General features: G+C 39.3%; 1 protein-coding gene across 22 annotated transcripts in view; it reads left to right on the forward strand.

The window, feature by feature from the left end:
• CELF1 (CUGBP Elav-like family member 1) overlaps window positions 1-25095 on the forward strand; it is a 69833-nt gene that overhangs the window by 37931 nt on the left and 6807 nt on the right. For 12 of the 22 annotated variants that reach the window (XM_069017233.1, XM_069017235.1, XM_069017229.1 and 9 more), the window contains 10 exons: window positions 814-948; window positions 1144-1223; window positions 1608-1769; window positions 3107-3188; window positions 6084-6212; window positions 12545-12658; window positions 12840-13025; window positions 13886-14029; window positions 15702-15869; window positions 21573-24554. In XM_069017233.1, coding sequence (XP_068873334.1) covers window positions 814-948; window positions 1144-1223; window positions 1608-1769; window positions 3107-3188; window positions 6084-6212; window positions 12545-12658; window positions 12840-13025; window positions 13886-14029; window positions 15702-15829 — 1160 coding nt within the window. In that variant the 3' untranslated portion in view covers window positions 15830-15869; window positions 21573-24554. Of the gene's footprint in view, window positions 1-813; window positions 949-1143; window positions 1224-1607; window positions 1770-3106; window positions 3189-6083; window positions 6213-12544; window positions 12659-12839; window positions 13026-13885; window positions 14030-15701; window positions 15870-16965; window positions 24555-25095 lie in introns of those variants that run through there. The other 10 variants (XR_011151373.1, XM_069017214.1, XM_069017217.1 and 7 more) reach the window with 9 other exon arrangements.

Raw genomic sequence — 25095 nt, forward strand, 5'->3', positions numbered from 1 at the left:
TCAAATTTACCCCGCTCCCACCAGTGACCTTCAGCTGACATTAGTAACAACTAACTGAAAAATTAAGAGAAATGTCTTTCTGACCCATTTATTTTAAAACAGTCTGCACACTGACAAGTATTCTTCAACTCTAATATGTCTAGGAGCATCAGTATGTAGAGCCAAGAAACAGTACCACACAGTCCATGGTTTGATTTGAGGTGTTATTTTTGTGCTTTTGGTGCAGATCAGAATGGGTGTATCACTAACAGAAGTAAAAGTGGTCTGTTTTAGCAACTGCTGTCGTTTCCACTGTTGAGAGAGGAGCATGAGGAAATGGGCATATCTAAATTCAAGTGATTGGTAGGAGGCTAGAAAGAAGCTTTCTGCAGTTCACTTGCTTGTTTATATGCAGTTAGGTATATGTTGGTAGTCTAAAGATAGAATAGGCAGAGGAAGGATGATCAAAGTACTCCAATAAACCACATTCAAGCCTTCTTTCACCTGGAACTGGAGAGATACAGAGAAGTGCTGAATCTGACATATTTTTTTCCTTTTTTTTTTACACTCCTATTGTTCACAGTCTTCACAAGCTAAAAGTAGTCAGCAAGTTAGAAACATCAAATCATAAAATAGGCATCCATGAGGTTCATTAAAGTACCTCATATGCATCCTCTTAAATTGAAGACACAGTCCATTACTGGGAATCTGGTTTTGATAATCCCATATCCTAAATACAAGGGAAATAACTGCAGTTAATGGAGAAGACTTGACAAAATAAGATCTAGTAAGCACATATTTGCTGGTAATACTTTTTATCTTTTGATTCCTTAGCAGTAGAAGATAGGAAGTTGTTTATTGGAATGATATCCAAGAAGTGCAATGAAAATGATATTCGAGTGATGTTCTCCCCCTTTGGGCAGATTGAAGAATGCAGGATATTACGGGGCCCGGATGGCTTGAGCCGAGGTAAGCAAAGCAAGAAGCTTTTTTGGCAGTTTGAGCATGCTAGAGGCTGCCTTTTGCAACTCAACCTGGCATTTGAGCTTTTTCGGTGGTTCCCACCTACACCCCCTCCCTGCCCAGTAAGCATTTTCATTCCTGTATTCACCCCAATAGTTGTGGAGGTAGTGACAACTTGATTCTTTTTTGTTTTTTCCCCAGGTTGTGCATTTGTGACTTTTACAACAAGAGCCATGGCACAAACAGCAATCAAAGCAATGCACCAAGCACAAACCATGGAGGTAAAACAAGTTAGTGGGTGTCAGGAGCAGATGTAATTTGTCAGACAGTCACTATGGAGTTTAAAGGACTAGAGAGCAGAGAGCAGGATGAGTGCAGTTGTGTGTTTCTTCACAAATACTGCTCCTGGACCTTTGTGTTTATTCTGCTCTATTTTTAGTGTTTGAGATAGAAACTTCATCTGCAGAGAAAATACCAAAATACAAAATAGAATTAAAAGCAAACAAGATTTTGAGCCTTTGATAAAATGTGCTATTTGAATATTTGTGTGTCTGCATGTATGCATAGAGGAGGAGGGAAATGCTTCCAATGACTGGGTCTTAATGCAGTATTTTTGTGACTGCTGGGGATAGCAAGTATGTAATTGTTTGAATTGCTGTTTGCAGGGTTGCTCTTCTCCCATTGTTGTAAAATTTGCAGACACGCAGAAGGACAAAGAGCAGAAACGAATTGCTCAGCAACTTCAGCAACAAATGCAACAGATCAGTGCTGCCTCAATATGGGGAAACCTGGCTGGTCTCAACACACTTGGACCCCAGTACTTAGCAGTGAGTTTCTGATTTGATCTGTTTTCATCTCTTCAGGGTTTGCAGTGTCTGACTGTCTTGCAGTGTTTAATATATTCATTTTTAGAAGGCTCCTGGTAGATAGGAGCTGGGTTCTTAATCCCCATTTTGTGGATGAGAAGGCTGAAACTGTGTAATGTGCTCTCATCTAGTTGGGATACATTTAAGGGAGGATTTCAACCCCAGTCACAGTAGCCCTAATTACTGAAACCTTGGGGTTTTCTCCTGCGTTCTGTGGAATGTGCTTTTTCTTTTTTATGCTACTGCCTCAATGTTTACTATATAAATGCCCTTTTCATGTCTATCTGATGGCATAGTTCTTGTATTCCTTTATCATTTTATTTTGTTTCCATCATCCTCTTCCAGTGTAACCTGGAACAGTGCTTGGTACTGTCCAAATAGAAAAGATCAGATTGGAAGCAGAGTAAATAAACCCCAACGACAAAAACCAAACCAAATAAAGACAAACCCTACAGAAAATAGAAACTACTCTCTTTAGCAAAAATGATGTAACAGAAAGTAGACTGCAGTTTCATTTTGGTTGATTTTGCTGGGTCCCTAAAGGATGAACTTTTCAAAAACTGATGTGCTCTGACTTATGTGGGTTGCCAGAGTAGCTCTGAGAACTGTATTCATGCAAACTAAAGTCTGAGGAACAGAAAAGGAAAATTTCATCTCATTCTTGGTATGGTGTATAGTTGAAATGGGGCAATTCTCTTACTACGTTTTTAGTTTGGGTAGATTGGAATTTTTTTATAACACCAACTAGTTAATGGAGAAAGGAACTGGAAATCTCTAAATAGCTTCTGAGCTGAGGCTTGAAATGTCTCTCACATCTACTGTGCATAAGGAAAGTAGAGGAGGTTCCCTCTCATGGTGGCTCTTTGGTTTTGATATGGCATTGCCATTTATCCCATGCTGGCAGTGTCAGCTGTAAAGTCTGTTTTGAGGTAGCATATCTTTAGGGGTGGCAATCCTGCCTTAGGTGCTTTGAATAGAAATTCTCTCTCACTACTTATTCTACTGGTTTTGTCTTGGTGTATTGGCTATAATTTTCCCTCAGCATTGATGCTGTTGAGTGAGGAAAGCATTGTGCTGTTGCTTTGGCTGCAATGTGATGCGTGGGCTACATGGAGCTTCACTGTGGTGGTGCTCTGGCTGTATTGTTCAGAGAATTCTCTTTTTGCTTTGCTATGATGTGCATGGGCTGCAGGAATTCATTTGTGACGGCGCTCTGGCTGTGGTGTGATGCAGTTTCTTCCAGAAGCAGAGCCAGCCCTCACTCTCACTCTTGTTTTGTTTTTTGGTGTAATGTCTAGCTTTATTTGCAGCTCCTTCAGCAGACAGCAGCTGCTTCATCTGGGAACCTGAACACACTGAGCAGCCTCCACCCCATGGGAGGTGAGTTTTTTTCCACCAGAAGACAAATTCAGTGCCAAACAAAAGAGAACAAGGGTAGAGAAAGTAGCCAAAAGGCTGTAGGCATTTTAATCTCATTTGAAAAAAGTAGTCCTGAGTTTACAGACTCCTTTGAAATGACAGGAATTCTCTGCTACAAGTGTGGATGTTCCTTCTTAATCTTAGTTAACTCTTGTCCCCAAGGTAAGTGGTGGTATCTACCCAACCTCTGGCATTTAAAATTATCTTCCCTTATGGATAGCAAAAAGAATGCTGTCTGTATTTGTTTTCATGCAAACAGGTGCATACATGATGAACTGTGTTTTGAAATAGGCACTAATGCACATGTATTCAGTGGTACTAGATTCTTAGTTTTCCCATTTTCAATGTATTTAAGGACAAAGCATGGAAGTTGGAAATACACTAAACGTGAGCTAGTCCTTCATTCAGATTCTTCTATTCATTCATTTGAATTACAGTTAATTATGCCATTGCTATTAGGGAAATATCAGCTTCATAGATCTGAGCCCAATTCCTTGCTGTGGACTGCTAGTCAGAATATTCACTGAGTATAGCAGTCCTGGATTGGTTGTCCCTTTTGTCTTCACACAGTTGGGAATAATAAAACACATGTTAGCAACTCCATTCACCACATTACCTAAACTCTTCTGCTAGCAGAAAAACCTATAGTTTTGATTTTAATACTGAACACTTTTAACTTTTCAAATTGCCTCCTGGAGTTTTATGGTGATTGCCAATATCACATGCCCTGTCTGTGCAGAAGTTCATCCAAAAGTGTCTTTGTAGATTGACTTGTGTTGGCTGGTGCACCCATTAGTAACAATTACAAGCATGCAAAGTGTTATATTTTCCCTTGTAAGAATTTTGATTTATACTGGAAGTTGATTCTAAATTCAGCTTCCTACTTTGACTTCTTTCATGTTATACCTCTTCAGAGCTCTTAGATCTAAGACTCTTGCAAAAAGCAATTTTTTTAAAAGACTGTTTCACTAATATCCTGTGTGGTGGTGATCTGTTTTGTTATGCACATGATGCTGCCTTTTTTCCCCTCCTATGTCTGTTTAAAAACAAGATGTAATAAAGGAGAAAGTACAGCAGTAAGGACTGGAGCAGAGGGAAGGGGGTAACTAGCTGAGATTGAGAAGTTTCCAGGGTAATTCTGTCTTCACTATTAAAAAAAAAAAATTAAAAATTGAGAAACCAGACATATAAATAGCATGTTGCATGGTTTTTCCAAATCTGTGATTCTCTACAAAAAATTTGTAGTTTTAAGGTCTTGATAATATCTCAGCTGATCTCCTTTCTTCAAATTCATAGAAAGAAAAATTAAGTAGGTAATTAGATCCCAAACTATGTCAGACTTTGTAGACAAAATTTAATCTTGAAGCTGTTTGAAAGCAGATGGGAAAACAGTGTGATGACAAGAGGACAGGTGCTGTGTGCACATGACAAACTGCTTCAGTAAAGGAACAAGCTGCTCTGTTCTTCATTAGCTCCAACACTTGCACTTTTAACCCTCTGTAGCACAATAAAAGGAAAATAGAAAACTTTTTGATTTTAACTTCCTGCTTTTATGTTACAATGGAATCTTGTGTATCTAAATAAAGGCAGAATCCACTTGTTTTGGGAACTAAATTTGCCTAGGGAAACAGATCCTGCCACAAAGAGAAAACAATTTAAGAAGTTAAAAAACCCAAACAAACTATCCTAAAGGTATTAGAATTATTTTAGAAAATAATTAATTTATACTGTGTTGTCACATTCTTATGTTGTCTGTTTACATGCTTAAATTACAAAACTGATGTTTTAATTATTTGAGTTGTGTGCTTTGCTCCCAAGGTCTTACCAAGTATCCAAAAGATGAGATACCACCTCTGCTTAGGATGTTCTGATGTTGTTAAATTAAGGGTGATTAATTTAGTTTTGTTTTTAATTATGTTGGGAATAAATATTAGAGGTTGTCTGAAGTCAGATGAAGAGAGGAGGAATTGTTAAAGTAATCAGAGGTAGGGACAAAAAAAATGGAAGGTAAGGGAAGAGTGAAGGGAGGCAGAATTGGAAGAATGGGGCTAGTCTACCCAAGGATGGCTAAAATACAGAATTAAGGAGGAGATCAATTTTAGTGATAATTCTGTGGCAGGAAAAGAGGGCAAAGTACAGTCAGTACTGACCAAACGGTTTCATTCACAAACAATGGTTTAAGATGAAGGTGAATCAGATGAATAAATTGACCTGTAAAATTCATAAACATAGAGGTCCCTTCCTCCCCCTGCAGTATTCCGTGCTCCCTATGCACAGCATGCCTGAGGCTTCCTGTTTTCCTTGCCAGTGTGTTTGACCAGCCTACACATACATTGGCTGATCTGCGGTCAGGACTTGCCACTTAACAATTGTCTCACAATTGACTGCTGCTTCTTGGCTGCCAGGGGGAGCAAACAAAACATGCTGGTGCTCAGCTGATGGTGGGTTAAAACCATTACTTTGTGGCCACTGTGGTGTGAGGCCTTCGTGAAAGAATTTGCAGTTACTGCTGTCCCCATACAAAGAGCGTGGAGGGACATGAGAGTGCATGAGCTCTCAGACCCTGACTTCACTCTTACGCTTTTGTTGACTGGAGAGAACACTGCTTGAAAATTTCTGTACTTTGGCATCTCCATCTGAGGTAATGACTACCTGGCCTCTTCCTGAATCACATCTATCTGGCCAAACAAAACCTTTTTAATTATAGCATGGAATTGCAATGTAGAAAAGAGCAGTAACTAGCATTAAGCCTGTTGCTTTTAAGCTCCTTCCCGTTCCTCCCTTGTGATGAGGTTGCTGGATCTGCGTGATGGTGGCTCTTACAGGAGAAACTCTGCATTCTTCCCTGTGTTGCAGGACTGAATGCGATGCAGTTACAGAACCTGGCTGCGCTGGCAGCTGCGGCCAGTGCAGCTCAGAACACACCGAGTGGCACCGCTGCACTCACCTCCTCCAGCAGCCCCCTGAGTGTGCTCACCAGCTCAGGTAAGAGACTGCCCGTGCTGTAGCCTGACATGCATTGCCTTGGAAGTCCTTTCAGGACAGATGTCACCTGTTTTGTCTATCCCTTTTTGTCACTTTCATGTTGATCTTTAATAGATAAACAGTTTACTAGTAGATTCACTGGCCTCTGTTTCGGGTAGATATCTTTGCCACCAGCAAAGGCTTTTTTACCTGCTGTGTCTCTTCCTCCAAATGGTCAGATTAATTTAGAGTAAAAAGAATTTTTGAGGTCATCATGAAGCAGAAAGGTAGGTGACCTCCTTCCTGTCATGTTATTACAATCCCATCACATATTTGGTTTATCTGTGATTTTAAGCAGGCACTGTGGTAAATACATCCTGTTCCTCTCAATATGGAAAGAGAAAATGCCTTTAGCATGACGTAATGCATTCTATGCACTAGAACACTACAGTTTTTATTCCATTAATGAAGATAAGAATATTATAACTTCCTCATAAAAGTAGTATAAACAGACACCTAGCACTTTTACTAGAAAGTAGTTGTCGAGAACTTAATGTATGAGTTGCACATAAAAATCAGTATCTTCCTTTTGTGTGGCTTTTTTGTGTTTTGTTTGCTTTGAGTTGGGTTTTTTTAACTTTAGGATAACCAGAGATACTAGAATGTCCAAGTAGTGTTTTTTTGCTGCCTTATTGTTAAAAGTGATCATTAAATGCCACAAGCAAAAAACTAAAATAAATTCAATTGTGCTTATGGCAGACATGCTAAGTTTTTGTCACAAACAAGGATCAGTATTCTACTCAGTTATTTCTATCCTATTTTGAGTTTTTACTGAATCCTGGCATGAGAAGGGAGACCCTGTATTTTCAGGGTGTCAGTTTTCCAGCATCTCTGGCTTCTATCCTACAGAGTTGACATCCTCACCTGTGATTGTGAGAGACCAAAGAGGGCTGGAGGAGAGGGGGTTTTAAATTTCCACATGTAGATTTTGAATTGCGTAGGAGGACCAAGGAGCTGGCTAAGAGATTATAAAGAGATTACAAGGAAAAGCTGTTTAGAAAACCTTATGTCACATGATTGGGAATTAAACCATGGGTGCTTTGCACAGTTTTCTACTTAAAGAATTTCCCAAGGAAGCGTTTAGTTCAAAGAGTGTTCCGTTGCTGGACATTATTTACATAAGAACTTTGTGGTCTGCAATCCTTAAAAGACTGAAATTCTAAAATTTATCTTGACCCCCAGCTATGTATCCTATTCTATAATTAAAAAACAAACAAAAACAAAAACAGTGAAAAGTTCAGAGTACAGAAGAGCTGCATTTATAACCCACTAATGCTTCTTCATCATAAAGGAAGCACGAAGGTGAATATATCTGAGAGTTTCTCCTTTATTTCGTCATGCTTTGTCAGGTTACAATTTGCTGTGCTGGCATTTAGAACTAAGATTTCCTTATTGGCTGTCATGTCTAATGACTGCAGCAAGTTTGTTCTCTGTTTTGTTGAGGTGGAGAAAGGGGCTGGCAGGTTGTGAAGTTCAAATGTCAGATGTGCTAGAAAAAGCAGAGACAGTCCCTTATCAGAAGCATGCAGTGAAAGGACAAGGGCAATGGGCACAAGTTGCAGCCGAGAAAATTCTGATTAGATAGAAGAATAAAATTAATGGCAAGAGTGATCAAGCTCAGGAACAAGGTGCCAGAGGGGCTGTGGAATCTCCATCATTTCAGAGACTGAGAATGCAGTCGGAAAGGACCCTTTCAAATTCAGAGGTTAGACCAGCTCTGAGCAGACTGCTAGACAGGGTGATCCACAGATGTCCCTTTCAAATGAAGTTATGCTACTATTGAGCGGTTCTTTGGAATTGTTTTCCCCTCTGTGAATTTTGGCTGTTCCACAGAACTACACAGGTTCCTTTTTCCTTGGTGAGAGACATATTTGAGGAGTCTGTTCCATTTTTTATCATGCTGGTGGAGGGGCTAGGGGGTGGGGAGCAGCCCATTTTCCAGTACTTTCCGTGCTGAATCCAAATAACCTTCTGATGGTCAGTAATATCAATAAATGATTGTATGTTAACAATTCAGTTATCATGAAGGATCATTTGTATTAATATCCTATACAGATGTATCAGTTCACTCTTCACAGGCTTGTAACATGAAGCAGGCACTATTGTATTGCTCTTTAAACCTAATTTCAAGTATAATTTTAAAGAGTAAAGATTAGCTTTGTTCAACAGAAATGAAAAGTTTTAGAGGTCATGTGGTCTATAAGTAGTCACTGACATCAAACTCTGAAATGGTTCTAGTGCTTTTCCTTAGAGATATAAATATGCTTCACCTTTTAAAATTGTACTCAAATTGGGACGAGGGGAAGCCTCAGTGTGTACAGACACATTCAATCCCATGATAATAGCCTGTAATTATACAGCTTTTAAACTCTTTAGTCTTTAAGAAAACTTGAAAATCTATTTGGATTAATATTCATGTGTGCATTCACTCTGTATGTATTCACATAGAAGACTGTAGGACTCCACACAGAAAACATCTATCCCTCCTGAAGCACACCTAGACCTTGAAGAAACTCAGTATATAGCAGTTCAATACCATGTGTTAGTAAGTGCTTGCCTTGTCTGAGGGACATATGGCAACATCTACTGTGATAACCTCTTAAACCTAACTGCAGATGAGATGACTAACTCCTTGACTTCTCTCCATCTGTCATCCAAATGTTCACCTGATGCTTATTTGGACATCTCTCCTCAAACTGCATAATTGGTGGAAAAATCCAGACAGTCCTTTTCCATAGTTGCCTTCTTGATCTTCCTTCATCTGCACTGATATTTGTGTCTGGGGAACTTGGAAGTCTACACAGTGCAGTTCACTATGCATAGGTTACATGTCAAAATGGTTCAACTCAGAGGGGTTACATATTGTGATTGTGCTGTCTTCCTACCCATTTCAGTCAATTTCCTTTAGATAGTTCCAAGCACAACTGTGTATTTTGATGTAGAATGGGTTGAAGTAAAACCTTCAACCTTGCAGAAGATCAGCTGCCCTTGGAACTGAAGAGTCTGCTGCTGTTAGGTAGTTATTGTTGCAGAGACCATGGCCATAGATAAACTCACTTAAACTGCTAGCTCATAAAAGGGATGTTCAAGAAAATATTATAGAAGTATCTCAGGGATAGGAGTGTCTTGTCTGCCATCTTTTTGACTCGAGCACCAATAAGAATTGTCTGCTCCAGAACAGAATAGAATGGTTGCAAACACTGAGATATGTTTCCATTTTCACTCCTTCTAAGGACAACCTCAAAGGTCCAGCAAAGCTTAGATGATTTTCCTGGCCTTGGTGTGTCTCTGACAAAATTGTTTTCAGAGATAGCATAATATTTCTGGTTTTACTGGAACTAATTCCAGCACAGTTCAGTCAGATTCATCTCCTGAATTTAACTTCTCTTCAGGTCATTGCTTGGATGCTACTTGTCTGAATTAGGACAGGCTTACTGTTCCCTCAGTTTGCCTACCTCCACAAGTTGTTACTTGATGTCCTTGTCCAAGTTTAATTATCTTTCTAATCATATATCTTTCTACAGAGCTCTTCTTTATTACATACTCAAATTTTCTGAAAACTTTAAATATTTTCAACTGCTTCTGTTAGAGTTAGCCTTTTTGACTAAATATAACTCAGTAGATAGATCTAAGAAACTTAACCTTAGAAGCAAGAAAAAAAACCCAACAACCCACCAAAGATGCACAGAAACAATGCTAGGAATGGAGTAAAGAACATGTATAAAACAATATTGGTTTTCCATCCCCATTGCTTTGTTCTCTTTTCTGATCTAAAATATAACACAAGAAAAACAGTAGAACAGAAATTATGACTAGAACTGTGGCACTCCTCCCCTGTTAGCAACAGCCTGAAAAATAGAAGACTGACATGGGAGAAGGATATGATTGCAGCCTAGAAATACATTAGTGTTGTGATGAAGATGAATAGGGAAAAACCAGTCATTAGGTATTTCAAGAAAATAATTGCATGATATCCAGTCAAGTTGTCACCTGATAATTTAAAAATAAAAACCAGATTTTTCTTAGCATAGTGCATGATCAAATTGCAGAAGTTGTGCCTTAGAACATAGTAGAGTCCAACAATTCGGTGTTCAAATTACGCTGAAATTAATGAATGAAAATCATAACTTTATTACAAAGACACTGCCTTTGGCTGAAAAAATCCTAGATTCACAGATGGCTGTGTTGGTATACCGGCCATGCAGAGGAAGCAGTCCTTTGTAATTGCCCTGTATTTCTGCTCTACTGTTGCTTAACTGCCTTTTGTCATCATCAGAAATGGGATGCTGTCTTCAATTCCTGCATACATAGGATCAAGAAAATACAGACAAGTCTTCCATTTTCTTGGCATTTTCAGTACTAAAGCATTTCTTGTTTTGCCTAAAGCAATTTCTGATAAAGGCAGCTAAACTAAAATAACTGTGTGGTCAACTTTTTATAGTGGTTTAACTGAATTTATTTAAAATCACAACCTTTTAAAGTAGGGAAGGTATCCATTTTCTCTCTTACTTTGTTCTCTAGTCTTTTTTTCCTTAGCTGCTACTATTTTATGTGGGATAGGTTTGGGAGGGTTTTTAAATGGTGTTCTCATCTGTCAAATATAGTGTCTTTTTGAATTATAAAGATCAGCAATGAAATGTTGCAGAAGCAAGTGATATTTTAAAATTAAGGTAACTCTATGATTTCTGAACTCTGGCTTTATTCAGCCAGCTGTGGTTTTTTTTCTACCAACCTGAGGGTTATACTGTAACTTGTTCTCTGTCTTTTCCCAACATTTAATATGCTACTGATAGTAAGACATGAAGTGTCTCCTTTTCCTCAGAGTAAGTATCTTGAAATATAGTTTGGGACATTGTCTTTCAATTTTTGATTTATTAGGAGAGTTTGTCTAAACATGTACTAGAGGAGGTGTGTCATTTCTTCTGTTAGTACAAAAGGGGGTATGAAGTGCGGCTCTCCGGTTCTCATATTGCTTTTGTTAGGTGCAACTGCTTTTGTTAGGTAGAGCTTTCGCTGGGGCTTGTTAGGCTGTATTCCATTTATATAGTTCCAGTATCCCACCCCAGCTGAGACTTTGTGCCACATATATGAAGTGGTAAATATGTAATGTGTGTGAAACTGGTTGAAAGATGCTAACAATTCCTTTAAAGTTTTAATGGATGTATGCAGCATAATCGCTAATCACAGAAACATGAGGAAAACTAAAAATGCCTCACATTCAGTTCTTCTCTTACCCCCTTGGTCAAACCAATAAATTCCTCTTGAAAGGAGACTACAAGATGCTTCTACAGTATCAGTGTTCAGTATCTTTTAATTTTTAGCAGCCATAAATATTTTCTAGTGCATCTTGTGCAGTAAATTTCAACTTCTTGGTTAATAGCAATACACATAGCTTTTCTCTTTCACTAGTGCACAAACCTGTTAGAAAAACCACTGCTATATAATCATAAAAATACTAAGCATTTCTTATTTTATGATGTCCAGAAATCTTTGCAGATGACCTCAGTTTGAACTTCTGTTTCTTGTGGTATACCAACTTGGAAAACTTTTTTTTCTCATGATTTTGATGTTGTCTTCTGTAGAACTAACTGTAGAAATTGGTAGGCCATGTAAGCTGTTAGTCTGCTAGATACTGTATCTGCAGACTTCTCTTACTGAGTCAGTGTGGTTGAAGACGTTGCTGGAATAGTCAATAGAGGACAGGCTGTGTATTTTTGGATGTACATTTCAAGACTTTTCTCAGTCCTAGCCCCAGCTGCGGCAGTAGGATTTTTAATAGAAAACTATTTAATGTGTCAAAGTAATCTAGGCATGTGGTGTTCCTGTTCTGGCAGTATTGGAAAACCATATGCTTAGTCTTCTTTAGTGTCCCTAGTATCTGTGTTGCAGGTCTTTTTCACCCTGAGTGATGCTTCAAGGATATATGTTAATACATAGCAAGAGACTCTTTCTTTAGGCAGCAGGAAACAGGGCATCACTGCTGGTTACCTTATGTTGAGATACAGAGTTTAGCCAACATTCGTATAATGTCTCAATCTTACATGTCTTACACTTACTGACATTATTATTGCTACAAAAAATAGATGTTATGATGAAGTAGAAACTTTCAAAAAATGTAGGAAGGGCTTAGAACGTATAAGAAGTATGATCAAGTGGGCTTGGGTTTTTTTTTTTACATAAAGTTGCCTGGATCTGTTCCTTAATAGTTTTTTCTACTGGAATAACTTAATGAAGAAGTTGAATTATCAGGACCAAAAAATATTAGTTGAAGTTTAATTATTTTGTTTTAATAGCAGGTTCCTCACCTAGTTCCAGTAGCAGCTCCTCTGTTAATCCAATGGCTTCTCTTGGAGCATTGCAGACGCTGGCAGGTGCTACAGCAGGCCTCAACGTTAGCTCTTTAGCAGGTAAGTGATGTGTAGTGGTGGCTTGGGGGAATCACTGATTACCATTCCTCAGCCTGTGCTAGCTCTCTGAGGTGATTTTTTCTGCTCCCTGCTTTTTGTAACCGTGCAGAGTGTTTGAAAGGTTATTGATCTGGCTCAGTGGAAGCACTCAGTCATCTTTTATTTCCTCTTTCTTATACAGGAATGGCAGCCTTAAATGGAGGACTTGGCAGTGGTGGTCTCTCAAATGGGACAGGTAGCACAATGGAAGCCCTCACACAGGCTTATTCTGGAATCCAGCAATATGCTGCTGCTGCACTGCCCACACTCTATAACCAGAGTCTCTTAACGCAGCAGAGTATTGGTGCAGCAGGAAGTCAAAAAGAAGGTAGGCAGAAAGTTGTAAAACTACTTGAGAGGGGTTTTCAAAAGGGCAAGCTTAGCCCTTGCCCCTACCTTATCTGCAGATTTTTTATTTGGTGGCCTTTTTTAGAATCCAGGAGTTACGGAAGATAAAGAAGGTCTGTGGGATGTTTCTACTAAGGGCTGCTCAAAGTAGTTTTTATACAGAACGTTTCTCATGGGGTTTGTCTAGTCTTAAGTGCTTCCTTAATCATATTCCTCCATGTTCTCAGAGGGAAGGAGAATATGAGTCTACAGCTCACTGTCAGAGAATCAGATGTGGTTTTGTTAATGTAGTTTTCTTGGTCCTTCATATCTTCCAACAGATACTTAATTCCAGTCTTTTCACTCTTCAGATTCAGGTTAAATTTAATAAGTAGTGTAAAGTAATGTAGAATGTAGGACTAAGTTTTCAGGAGAATGTAGCATGTTTAGAAAAGAATCTGTTGGATTACAAGCAATGTGATTATTTGTGTTTTGTATGGAAATTTATTTAGTTGCTTTGGGACCACAGGTTTTGCATAGCCATTTTTTGTTGAGTCAACATCTAGCACTCAGACTTACTGTTCAGCTTTCATCACAGCAAGTATCTGTGAACCAGTTGTGGCACAATGTGTAAAGTACAAACAAAAGTGGTGAGAAAGAGCTAGAATTATTTGAGTGATCAATCCCAGCAAAGGGTCATGCTAATTTATTCTGGAATCAAGTGCTCTGCAGTAGTGTAAATAGCAGTTTCATTGTTTTATCTAGAAAATTTGTCTTGAGTGGTTTTCCACCTTTTTTTGTGCAATGGGTATATGGTATCCATGCTCTTTCTGAATGTATTATCCTACTTGTTGTTTGAAGGTCCAGAGGGAGCCAATCTGTTTATCTACCATCTTCCCCAGGAGTTTGGGGATCAGGATCTGCTGCAGATGTTCATGCCATTTGGAAATGTCGTCTCTGCCAAGGTTTTCATTGACAAGCAGACCAATCTAAGCAAGTGTTTTGGTATGTTGGATCTACAGCTTCCCTATGAGGGGAAGCAAAGGAGTAGACACTGATCTCTTCTCTCTGGTGACCGGTGACAGGACCCAAGATAAAGGCCTGAAGCCTTTAAGGGGGGGTTTAGGTTGGATATTAGGAAAAGGGTTCTTCACCTGCAGGGTGAATGGGCATTGGAACAGGCTCCCCAGGGAAGTGGTCACAGCACCAGCCTGACAGAGTTCAAGAAGTGTTTGGAAACTGCTCTCAGACACACAGTGTGACTCTCAGGATATCTTGTGCAGGGACTTCAGTCATCTTTGTGGATCCATTCCAACTCAGGATATTTTATCATTCTATAAATCATTAGCTGTAAAAAGGTGGCTTTTTTAGTAATCTCTTTTTTGGTATATTGTCTAGTGTAGTTTTTAAGTAAGTAGTGAATCTCTATATATTCCTAAAAAACTAAATAAACCAAACACTTCCAGCAATAAACTGTATTTTCAATGTGACTTTTTGCTTTTCCCAATTTCATACTGTTGTGCCTCATAGCTGTGTTCTGGCCCTAGATAATTCTCCGTGAGATTAGCTCAGTTGGTTAGAGCATGATGCTAATAATGCCAAGGTTGTAGGCTTGATCCCCTTATGGGCCACTCACTTAGGAGCTGTATTCCTTGATCCTTGTGGATTCCTTCTAACTCAGAATGTTCTATTACTACTATTTGTGTTTGCAGACTGTAAACCTGAGATAGTTCCTCCTCTTCCTGTCTTTTCAATAATTGTTTGTGTTGCTCTCTATATTACTTAGTACATTATGATTATGTATTATGAATTATATCTATTAATATCTTCATATATAATTATTGTGGGTACTGTATTGCATTTTTGAGGTGCTGTAAGCTCTCGTGACTGTTTTTATAGATGGAGATTTATTGTGATGGAATAGGAGAGGTGAGCCTTTCTCTATGGTTTTGATAGCTTTGTGTCTACATAATATCCTGAATTTTTTCCTATTTGAGCAAAAAGATGTGGCCAATCTGATGCTTTGTGAGAATACAAAAATATGCTGATCATTCAGCTATGACACCTGCATATTATGAACAGGTAGACATTGACTGGAGTGGGAGTTATTCTCACTCCAGACATTGAGTGGAGTTATTTAAAATAGGTTCCTTCAAAACCCTGGAGAAGTTTGTTTTCAGGATAATCTTTTCCAGGAATGATATGCAACCTCTCATCTGAGAGCGTCCTACACATAGTAGAGGTACCAGTGCTACCCTTCCTTGACAAGCTATTTCACTCCAAACAAATCTGCACCCGTAATGTCATGAGGGTGATTTCAGTCTTGTATCTTTAATGAGCTTTTGGATCTGGATGAACATTTTCCAGGTTTGGTTTTTTCCCAGGTATGAGTTCTTATAAAATAAACAGCAGTACTTATTTTGTTGAAAGACTAGAAAATGTTATTTTAATTTCCTGAGCTGTGTATATCTATCCAAAGTTCCCTATGTCAGAAATCAATGCTTTGTTTGAGAGCCCCTAGAACTTATTGTGAGGAGTCTAAAACAGTTGTGAGCTTCTGAAAATGACACTTCATGCAAGCCTCTCTGACCTTGTGAGTGCTTGCATTTCCACTTGTGAGTAGCTGTTGTGGGCAGCTTTGGCAATTTGGGGTAATTGTGTGTTTTCCTTTCCTCAGGTTTTGTAAGTTACGACAATCCTGTCTCTGCGCAGGCTGCCATTCAGTCAATGAACGGCTTCCAGATCGGCATGAAGCGGCTGAAAGTACAGCTCAAGCGCTCCAAGAATGACAGCAAGCCATACTGAGCACCCTCCCCTCCGGGACTGGAGTGAGAAGGATCTTCTGGTAAGTTGGAGAGGAGCGCACTTAGTGATTCGAAGCCCTAAGGCTGTGTTTTTACAGTCCTGGAAGCTGATCCATGCCTTCTATCTGGCACATCTTCCCTTGAAGACTCTGCTGCAGCCTCTGCTGAGAATCCCGCTTCGGATGGAGGACAAGTTTGTGCTTTTGTTTCCAGTGTTTTACTTTGGAGTTTAGGTGCCATATCGCTGAGGTTTTTTGTTTAGTTTTGTTTTTTTTTTTTTCTCCCTTATTTGAAGTTTGCTGTGTTTGTAACCAGTGTGTGTTGAGAAGGACCAATGCCAGCTCCTTGGGGGTGGGGAGAGAAGGTTAAAGGGAGCAGCAGAAACTGACACCACACTGCTTTGGGGTAGAGAGGAGAAGGGAAAGCAGAAATAACACAGAACAGCTGATGAAAACAAAGATGGGCAAGGAGAACAGAGTCCTGGGTGGGAAAGAACTGGCTCCATGTAGTCTTTGTCATGCCCCATCCACTCTTTGAGATTTCCTTAACTGTATGCCAACAGTGGGGATTTAGTAAATCATCTCTAAAGCCGGGAGATGGGCTAAAAGGGTGAACACACTAACAAGCCAAAGGAAAACTGCAGTGATTTTTTTTCTTTGCTATGTATAAACTAGTGTTTATATAGCACTGTGAATGTACACAGCACTTTATAAAATTATTAGATAATGTCTCTGCCCAGAAAATTTCACACTCTATCTACAGTGGAATATTAATGATGCAGTGAATTTCTCCGTATATAAGAAAACTTAACCTATGTACTTTATCTAGGTTTTGTGGAAGGGTAGAGGCAGCTTAGTCTGGATGAATACATCTGGGTCTGGAAACAAGAAACTTTAGATCCCTGATAACCTGCAGAAATTTTTGATAATTTTTCTTCTTAACAGTTGATACCATTCCCCATTTCTGTGGAATAATGTCCTTTTTTTGCAGAGATTGCTATGAATTCCTTTTCATAAGCATAATGTAAGTGCTGATTGTTTATTGAAATAATAATTTCCTGTTTTGTTGGGGTTTTTTTGTTGAACAAAACTTGTGCAGTGACTTGGTCTAGTAATTAGGTGTATCTTTCTGCTGCAGTTTTCCTTTAAGGTGGTGTGTACCAGTGCAAAACAGGCTAAACCAGGAGCTGCGGAACCAGAGTATTGAGCCATTCAATCTTTTTCTGCCTTTTGGTACAAGCTGTTATCTTTTCTATTGAAGAAAAATTGAACACACCCCCTAAGTGAACACACACTTCTTCTGCACACTAGTGAAATTGCTAGTGCAGTGCTAAGGGCCTTTGATATTCACTGGTTTTAGGGGGCTCAAAGGACTTTTGACACTCTGGCCTGAGCTGTTTCAAGAAATCAATGTAGAGTTCAATTTTATAACCACCAAAATCCACCTCTGTCACAAGAGGAAGTTTACAATTTCTGTGTGTTTAACAGAAGTTCGATTTACCTCATAATATCTCCTTTTCCTTGTTTTCTTTGTATTCCTGGGTTGTAAGGCTGTTTCCCAGGGCACCAGCTAACACTGCAGTCTGGGAGCCAGCTGCTAAATGATGTGTGTGGGTCAGATGTGGGGTCAGGACTTCGTGTTCTACTCCAGCAGGAGGAGCACTAAACCCATCAAACCTGAGATCTCGGGTCAGAATCCCCAATTGTGTGCAGTGATCTGTTGGGAATTTTGGGCATTTCCAGGGACTGGGCCCCCTGGGATCTCAAACCTCAGAATTACAAGGCCTGATAAGTAACATCCAAGGGGAGCCCTTTCCAATTCTTAGATTGAAAATCAAACAGTTGATGTCAGTCTGTCTGTATTGATGGCAGACAGGTAAATCTGTCAGTATTATTTAAATAATTTTGTGGTGGCAAAGTTTCAAAGGCCAGATTGCCAAATTTCCCAGTTATGCTGGCATGTGGTACCCTTCTATGTTAATTATTTGAATCTCTCTAGAAACGTAAACATACACTGAAGTGAACCATGTACACTTGAATTCTGCACCATAGGAAAGATGTGTCCTGGTTTTCTGAGAAAAGAGTGTTGGAGTGTGAAGGCCTCCAGGGTGATAATGGGATTTTTTATATATATATATATAAATTATATACTTTTCAAAAAAAGGAAAAAAAAAAAAACCATAAAAAAACATAGTTGGGAGCAACTGCTCCAAGTGCAACCTGCTGTAACCAAGAATGTTGTTTCTATTTTTATAGAAGTTTTATACCGCTCCAGGGTGGAGAATATTTATTACCTAAATTATTTCACTGGAAAAAAAGGCCAGGGTTTTGTAGAATCCTGAATGTGATTGTTTTACACACATAATGATGTGCATGATTGAAACTACTGATTTTCAGTGGCCTGTTTGCAGCCCAACAACTGCTAAACGAGGAAGATGAATGCTGTGAACCAGTGGAGGAGAGCACTGTGCTCTGGGGTCTCTACAGTCACTCTTACCTTCTTGGCACCCTACCCCACTGTACTATCCAAGACCTTTGTCCTGTTTTTCTTTTAACCTGATGCTCTGGCCTCTTTACTATTCATTGCAGTTGCCCCAAATTAGATATTTTAGCTTCTTCATCCTATAGTGTGTCCTCAGTACTGTAACTTACAGATCAAGCTTGGCATTGTTGCAAATAGGTGCAACTCCTATTAATTTTAGGAGATTCACCAGTTTACACTGTGGCTTAGTTTGATCAGTGACTCCTCCCAGACATAATCACCTTAAGACACCTAACTTGGGCTAGCTCTTGTGCCTTACTGGCATAACTATAAGTATTGCCAAAAAGAAAAAGAAGATTAATCTATGCAGGTTAAATTTTAAAAGATGTGATCCTCAGATGGTTTGAATCAATGCAGTTCAGCTCTCTGAATGCAGTAGAGCTGCATCAGTTTTCACCAGCTGAAGATGTTGCCCTTTTTGTGTATTTGTTTCAGATTTCCCTTTCTCGGTGTATCAATGTGTATGTTGCCAAAGTTAATAAATGTATCAAGTTTGTGACTTGGGCAGATTTTTTTTCTAATAACAAAACTGATCAGATAAAGTCAACATTTCTGTGTCTGTTTGGTGGCTGCCGCTGATTGTGAGGATTGAGGCTGCTCTTGCCTTTCAGTCTTAAGCCAGTTTTCTTCCTCACTTATTGGCAGTAAAGTCTGGGATTTTGGGGACTTGGGGCTTTTAAATTTTATTTTTAGTTCATATCATACTCTCATTCAAGTGCAAATCAAATCAGTGTCAAATGCTTTACTTCCCAGATAGTAAAATAAGAGTTGGGTGAGTTCAAATAAACTGCAGAAGGTTGGCTGAAGTAGCCACATGGACAAAGTATGCTGTATGCTTAAAACCAAAGAACATGATTTTCTACAATAAAAGCTAAAAGGACTTTTGATGAAATAGAATTCCTTATTACGTGTGCCACCAGGAAATACTTAACATATTTTTAGTTTACAAGGTGGAAACAGTCTATTTAATAGATTGATTCTTTTTCTCAGGAGATACTTGATTTTACTGCTGTAATAAGGTGAAAGAATTATGGACTTAGTCTGATACTGCTTAGTGTCAGTACTATAGTAAATGAAATCATCATTTCTTCAGTCCCTAGATAATCAATAGTCCAAAACATGATAGCTCTTTTTAGTTTAGCTTTTTTTTAGTACAAAGCTGGCATTATTAAAAAATTCCAGCTCAGAAAAATCTCACCGGCAAATGTATCTGTCAGGAAAAAGCTTTTCACCTGAATACTGAACGTCACATATTATGATAATTCTATCATGCAAGCTGAATCTAACTGAACTGATAATGGCTATGGATTAGGGAAGAACAACCAAGTAGAATGAAGCTGTTCCTATTTTATTTGGAAATACCTATAACCAACTTGGATAAAGCAAATTGCAAATGAAGGGTGCAACTATGAACAGGTAAAATGCTTTGGAAGCTTCTTGTTGCAGATATTTAAACCTAAAGATGATTGATAGCCCTGAGCTTACCTGCCACAAAATATAAAACACAGAAGGCAGAATTATCACTATTGTGAGAATAAAACGAGGACAAACTGGAATAACTTCCTCCAAGTCATTAAGACCTTGTCCAGCATCTCATGGTTCTGTTCTTATAGGCCAGTCTTTCCATAGGGCTTTGATGTAACTTAGTCTTTGCCCTCAACATAGCTGAGTGAAATATTTGAAAAATCCATATCAAGAAAATCCCCAGACAAATCACACAGAGGATTTCAGTGGTGCATGCTTAGATGTCACTTGATTTCATGCTTCTTGTTGTTTCTCATGCCTCAGTTCATGATATATTTGCCTTTCTGGTTTAGGAGTGAAATCTGTCACCTACCTGCAAATTATCTAGAGTATTTCTTGAAATATAGAAATAACTGCAAGAGTTGCATTGTACTCTGTTTGCTGGAGTTGGTTTAAACTCTGTACTAAAGTCCTTTCCCTTTATTGGAAAGCATGAAAAGCAATTTAATCTCAGCAGTTCTGCTAAGAGGAATGTTGCTGATTTAGTAGACAAAGTGTTTCTTGTTGCTTTGGAACGAGAATGCAACACTTGCTATTCTCAAATTATGTAAGATAATATGCAAATCTCACCTTGTTCTAGTCTGTAACCAGAAGCTTTGAGATGTGCTGAAGATTAAGGCCACAAACAGGAGCTAAAGGGGAGTTGGGGGTGTGGGGAGGTAGAATAAGAAAACAATCTGCTTCCTCTCTCCTCTGCCTCCCACTCTCATCCCAAAATGTTCCTTGTCTCTTGCAGCTCACAAGCTGAGAGGAGGGAACAGAGGTATTTATGTCACTTAATATAAGAATTACTTTTTTTATAAACTCTTTAAGAAGATTTCAGGAAACACATTTTTTCTGCTCATCAAACTGGCAACAGTGACTGTAGAGCTTCTCAGAGCCCAGAATCGCCTCCTCATGAAGCCAGGGAGCTGAGGGCTGTTACATAAAAGGTTGGGAATGGAAAATCCCTGTGCAGGTCTAATGGTATGAAAAGTGCTCAGCTAGGACAAGTCTTAACTTGCAGTCAAGTCTTAAGGAATTCTTCTCTGATGTGTGGGCTTTTTGTCTTGTATAATCTTTTTTTTTTCCCCTTTTCCAAATCACCCATGCCCAGTTACATGGGCTCCTAGGGAATGAGAAGGGACTATAGCTAAAGGAAAGAACGTGGATTTGCTGGGCTACTACTGCCTAAGATCTTCCCATGTTAGAGTGCAAGAAAAGTCTCAACTGTCAAACCACCTGTGAATCCCTTGTGTCCTCTGTCTTGTCTCTCATGGTCTCAGTCTCTGTGGGCAAATGTTTGCCCTAGAGTCATATTTTTTGGAATCGGTCTCCTGGGGAGGGAGCTTACTCTGTTCTAAACAGAGGTAGTGGACACACTGGGCACGGGGCAAGGTGACTGCATGCTAACCAGTGTGTCACTAGGCTGTGGAATGCTCCACACACTGGGTGCTGAGAGGGAAATCCAGGCCTCTGCTTCCATTTGGTTTCTGGCAGTTTGATGTTTACTTGGTGTCCTTCATGTACTTTGACTTTTACTTGTCCATCGTTGGCATGTGCTGCCCTTCCCTGTCAACTCCCTTCCCCAGGAGATCTCATTGTACAGTGCCCATTCTTGTTCTCTCTCTCCGTGTTTGGATGTACTGCTCTGTGTAACTCAGTGGGTCTCCCTCTTTCTGGTTTGTTTTTTTTTCTAGATTCCTGCCGTTTGTTCATCGTTGTGCCTAAAGCATGTCGATGTGGCGTTCAAGTACATCGTCCAAATCCTTGTCTCTTCAGCTTCTCTGATGCTTGAACTCTCACCTTTGACCTTGTGTTGACCTTTGATGCTGATGTGTATTTTTATTATGTTTCTTTTCTTTTTTTTTTCTTTTTTTGTTTTATTTTTTTTTGTGCTGCCAAATTGGTTTTGCTAGAAAGACTGCTGAAGGGGAATATTTAAACTTGCATTTGAATATAAAAGAATTTCTATTTTTCTAGACCTTCATAAGATAACCACTTGATTTTGTGAATCTGATTCTTTGTAATTTGTCTTCAGAGCAGCCTTGCTAGCATACCTTGTGGAGTATTTGTATTTCTGTGAACATACAGCCAATCACTTTCTAGGCTTAGTTTTTTCTGTGTGCTTAGTTTTAAAAACACAGTTTGAAGAAAAAGTCAATTATATGGTGTGACTCAATCTTTCAGGAGACTTCCTAGTCACATTTTGCTGATCTGGTTTCTGTGCTTGAGGAGACAGCATGTGTTTTTATGAGTTCAAACTTGTGACTTGAAGTGGCATCAACAGAAAACACTTGAACTACATTTTCCTCTGATTGTAGCTACATTTTTGCCCTGGCATTTACTGATTTTTTTTTAAAGTATTATTATTTTTATTTTTTCCCCTGCTTCCCTGTGTGATTATCAGTCTGCAGTGAAAATTTGATCAAAGTTGATGTTGTATTTTGTTAAGCTCTGGCATGCTTGGTTTTTTTGTAACTACAATCTCCTCAGCAAAATGTGATGTTTTTGTTTTAATCTTTCAAACTAAGATAGTGCCCAGAAATGTTGTGCATGTTTCCTGCTGTTTTCTTCACACCCTCGTATATATCACCTTCACCTCTCTGTTTTCTATAGTTTGTGCAAAAACTGAGCAATTTAATGGGTTTCAAAGGTATCCTTTAAATTGGTGGTTTTGGTATGACAAATATCTGATCAGAAGCCACCTGAGGGCATCTACCTGTGCACTTAGACTGTCTGCCTGACAGAGCACCTGGACCTTGCTCCATTTCCAGTGCTGTCAGAAGCTCTGAGGGTGCTTGGTTACACTGTTCCCCTACTGGAAGTTTTGGTGGAAGGGGATAGCTTGGAGCAGGAAGGTGGGGGAACTCACAATATTTCTGTTTCCAAAGTTATCCGAAGCTAGGGCTCATTTCAAACACTAAGCATTTTGTACCAGTCAGGGCACGCTTCTGTGAAGTCCAGCTCCAATCTAATACCATCAGTCAGAGCTTGGTGGCAGGATTCTGGAAGGATCTAGGTTAGCTCATGAATTAAAGTGTTTTAAATATCCCAGAGAAAACATTTGTAACACTGGTCCAACAACTGCTGGCTCTTTTCCCAAATGACAAGCACAATACAACAGCCTCTGAAGCTGTTACCTGAACAGGGTACCATCCCCAGCTCTCTTTTCAAGGGCCTTAGCTGGGGAATCTCTGCGGAGATTTTTTAGTTTTTGTTTAGTTTTTAATTGGGTAATGAGCTGAGCAGTTTTTCTGGCTTCAGGATGACCTAGAACAGGTTACTGCTCTCTGGGTAGCAGGCTTCCCCTGCCCTACGTACCATCTGCACAAGTAGAAACTGGGAAGTAGCTTCTAGATGAAGGCACCTGAAGAGTGTGTGCTGTGATGAAGTTGCAGTCAGAAGCAACAGCAAGCTAGTGTAGGTATCTTAACAGTTGAAATAATGTGAAATGGAATTCCAGGAGAAGGGTTTTTGCTGAGAAAACAAGTAGAGTTTGATTGGATAGAAATCCTAATTTTGTCCAATGTTCAGGATAACGTAAAGATGCAAAGATTGTTTTCTATCCTACTCCTGAGTTGGTTGAGGATACTGTATTCTCAATAGGTATTGATCAGACTTGTGTAGACAGTCCTTAATCTGCTTACAAAGCAGAGCAATTTGAATATGGTACATGTACCTGGGAGTGAATCGTGAGGCTGAATGAAAAAGGGTAGAGACTCGTTTATTTGGGAAGTAGGGTTGGGGGCTGGCTGCTGTTGGTCCCACAGTCTGAATGCACAGGGCTGTGCCGGGGGGCACTGATACCCTGCAGTGTATGGAGGAACTGCCAGTACGTTTCTGTACGTGTGCGCTTGGTTCCGTAAGGAACCTTGGGGAAACCTGTGGAAAAATATCTGAAGAAAACCAAAATGCCAAATGTTGGGTGTTTCTTTCCTTTCTTCTTTCCTTTTCTTCCTTTGGTTGTTTTAATTGTTCTGTGGTGGTTTTAATGGATTTGAGACAGTGGAGCAGCAGCTGCCTTTCTGATTTTTGGCTGCTTTTTGTGAATAATTTAAAAAGAAAATTTACATTTTGGAGACAAACCTGTGGGCTTTTTTATTGGTACAAACATTGTATTTAACACTAGGGGTTTTGTACAGTTTTTTGCCTTTTCTACTAGAAAACAATGTAAAGTGATTCACAATGTGACGAGAAAACAAATTGCCACTATGACCAAATGTAGAGTCTGTTCTGCAGTTAACGGGATTTAATCAACTCGAAGTCGTGGTTCAGTCGTAGAAATGCTTTTCTTTATCTTGTTTGAGCTGTTCCTTTTTTTCTTGTTTTGATTTGCAAAACAAAATGTCTCTTTGTGTGAAATTGTGTTGTACTCTGTAGAGAATTACAGATTTTACTTTAATGGTTTAAAAAGCAGAGGAGCGCGTGTTGCTTTTCTGATCTGATCACAGAGTTTGTGTAGTGGATTTAAAAATGAAAAGATTTGTTACAAGTTTGGAACAAGCGAGTATGTGTTAAAGGAATTTTCTTCCTTTTGTGTGTGTGTTTTTTTTTCTTTTTGTCCCAAAGGGCAACTTAAAGCTGTTTTAATTGCACAGACACACCGACAACAAGTCATTTTGTATATGCCAAGTGTGGTACCTTCCTTTGTTTATTTGCTATTAAACTGTTTGAGAAGAGTCCTTGTGTGTTGTATTTGTGTCTTAAACTTGAGGTTCTTTCTGAGTCCAAGTGTGAGAAGATGAAGAGGGAAATGAGAGAACTATTTTCCAGTTTCTTAGCTGTGAGCCACAAAAATTTTCATGGCCCAATACCACTTGCTCTGGATGTACAGTATCACCTTGGATTTTTACTTCTGTGTAGATGAGCTACTTTGAGTAGAAATGGAAAAGGTTTTCTGGTTGATGTACCTTCATTTTGTATCATTTGACAGTCAAGTCCCCTTTAGATACGGAACAGCTGAGGATCTTGGATAATGCAAATACGTGCAACACTTGGGAGTGAGGAGTAGGCATATCCAGCCTCACAGAACTGGTGCCATGTAGCCACTTGGCTGTCCATGCAGTTGTGCTTCATAGTGTTTCAAGGGCTCAATACCTTGGGCATAACAGCAGCTCCTCTGCAGGAACAGCATAAGTGTGTGCTGCTGTGTGGGATTAGAGAGGCACCAGCTGATGCCGCTCTCACGAGCCCCATACTTGCCACTGCCTCCTTCCCCTT

The sequence above is a fragment of the Aphelocoma coerulescens genome, chromosome 5 (assembly GCF_041296385.1).
Source record: "Aphelocoma coerulescens isolate FSJ_1873_10779 chromosome 5, UR_Acoe_1.0, whole genome shotgun sequence".
Taxonomy (NCBI): Eukaryota; Metazoa; Chordata; class Aves; order Passeriformes; family Corvidae; genus Aphelocoma; species Aphelocoma coerulescens.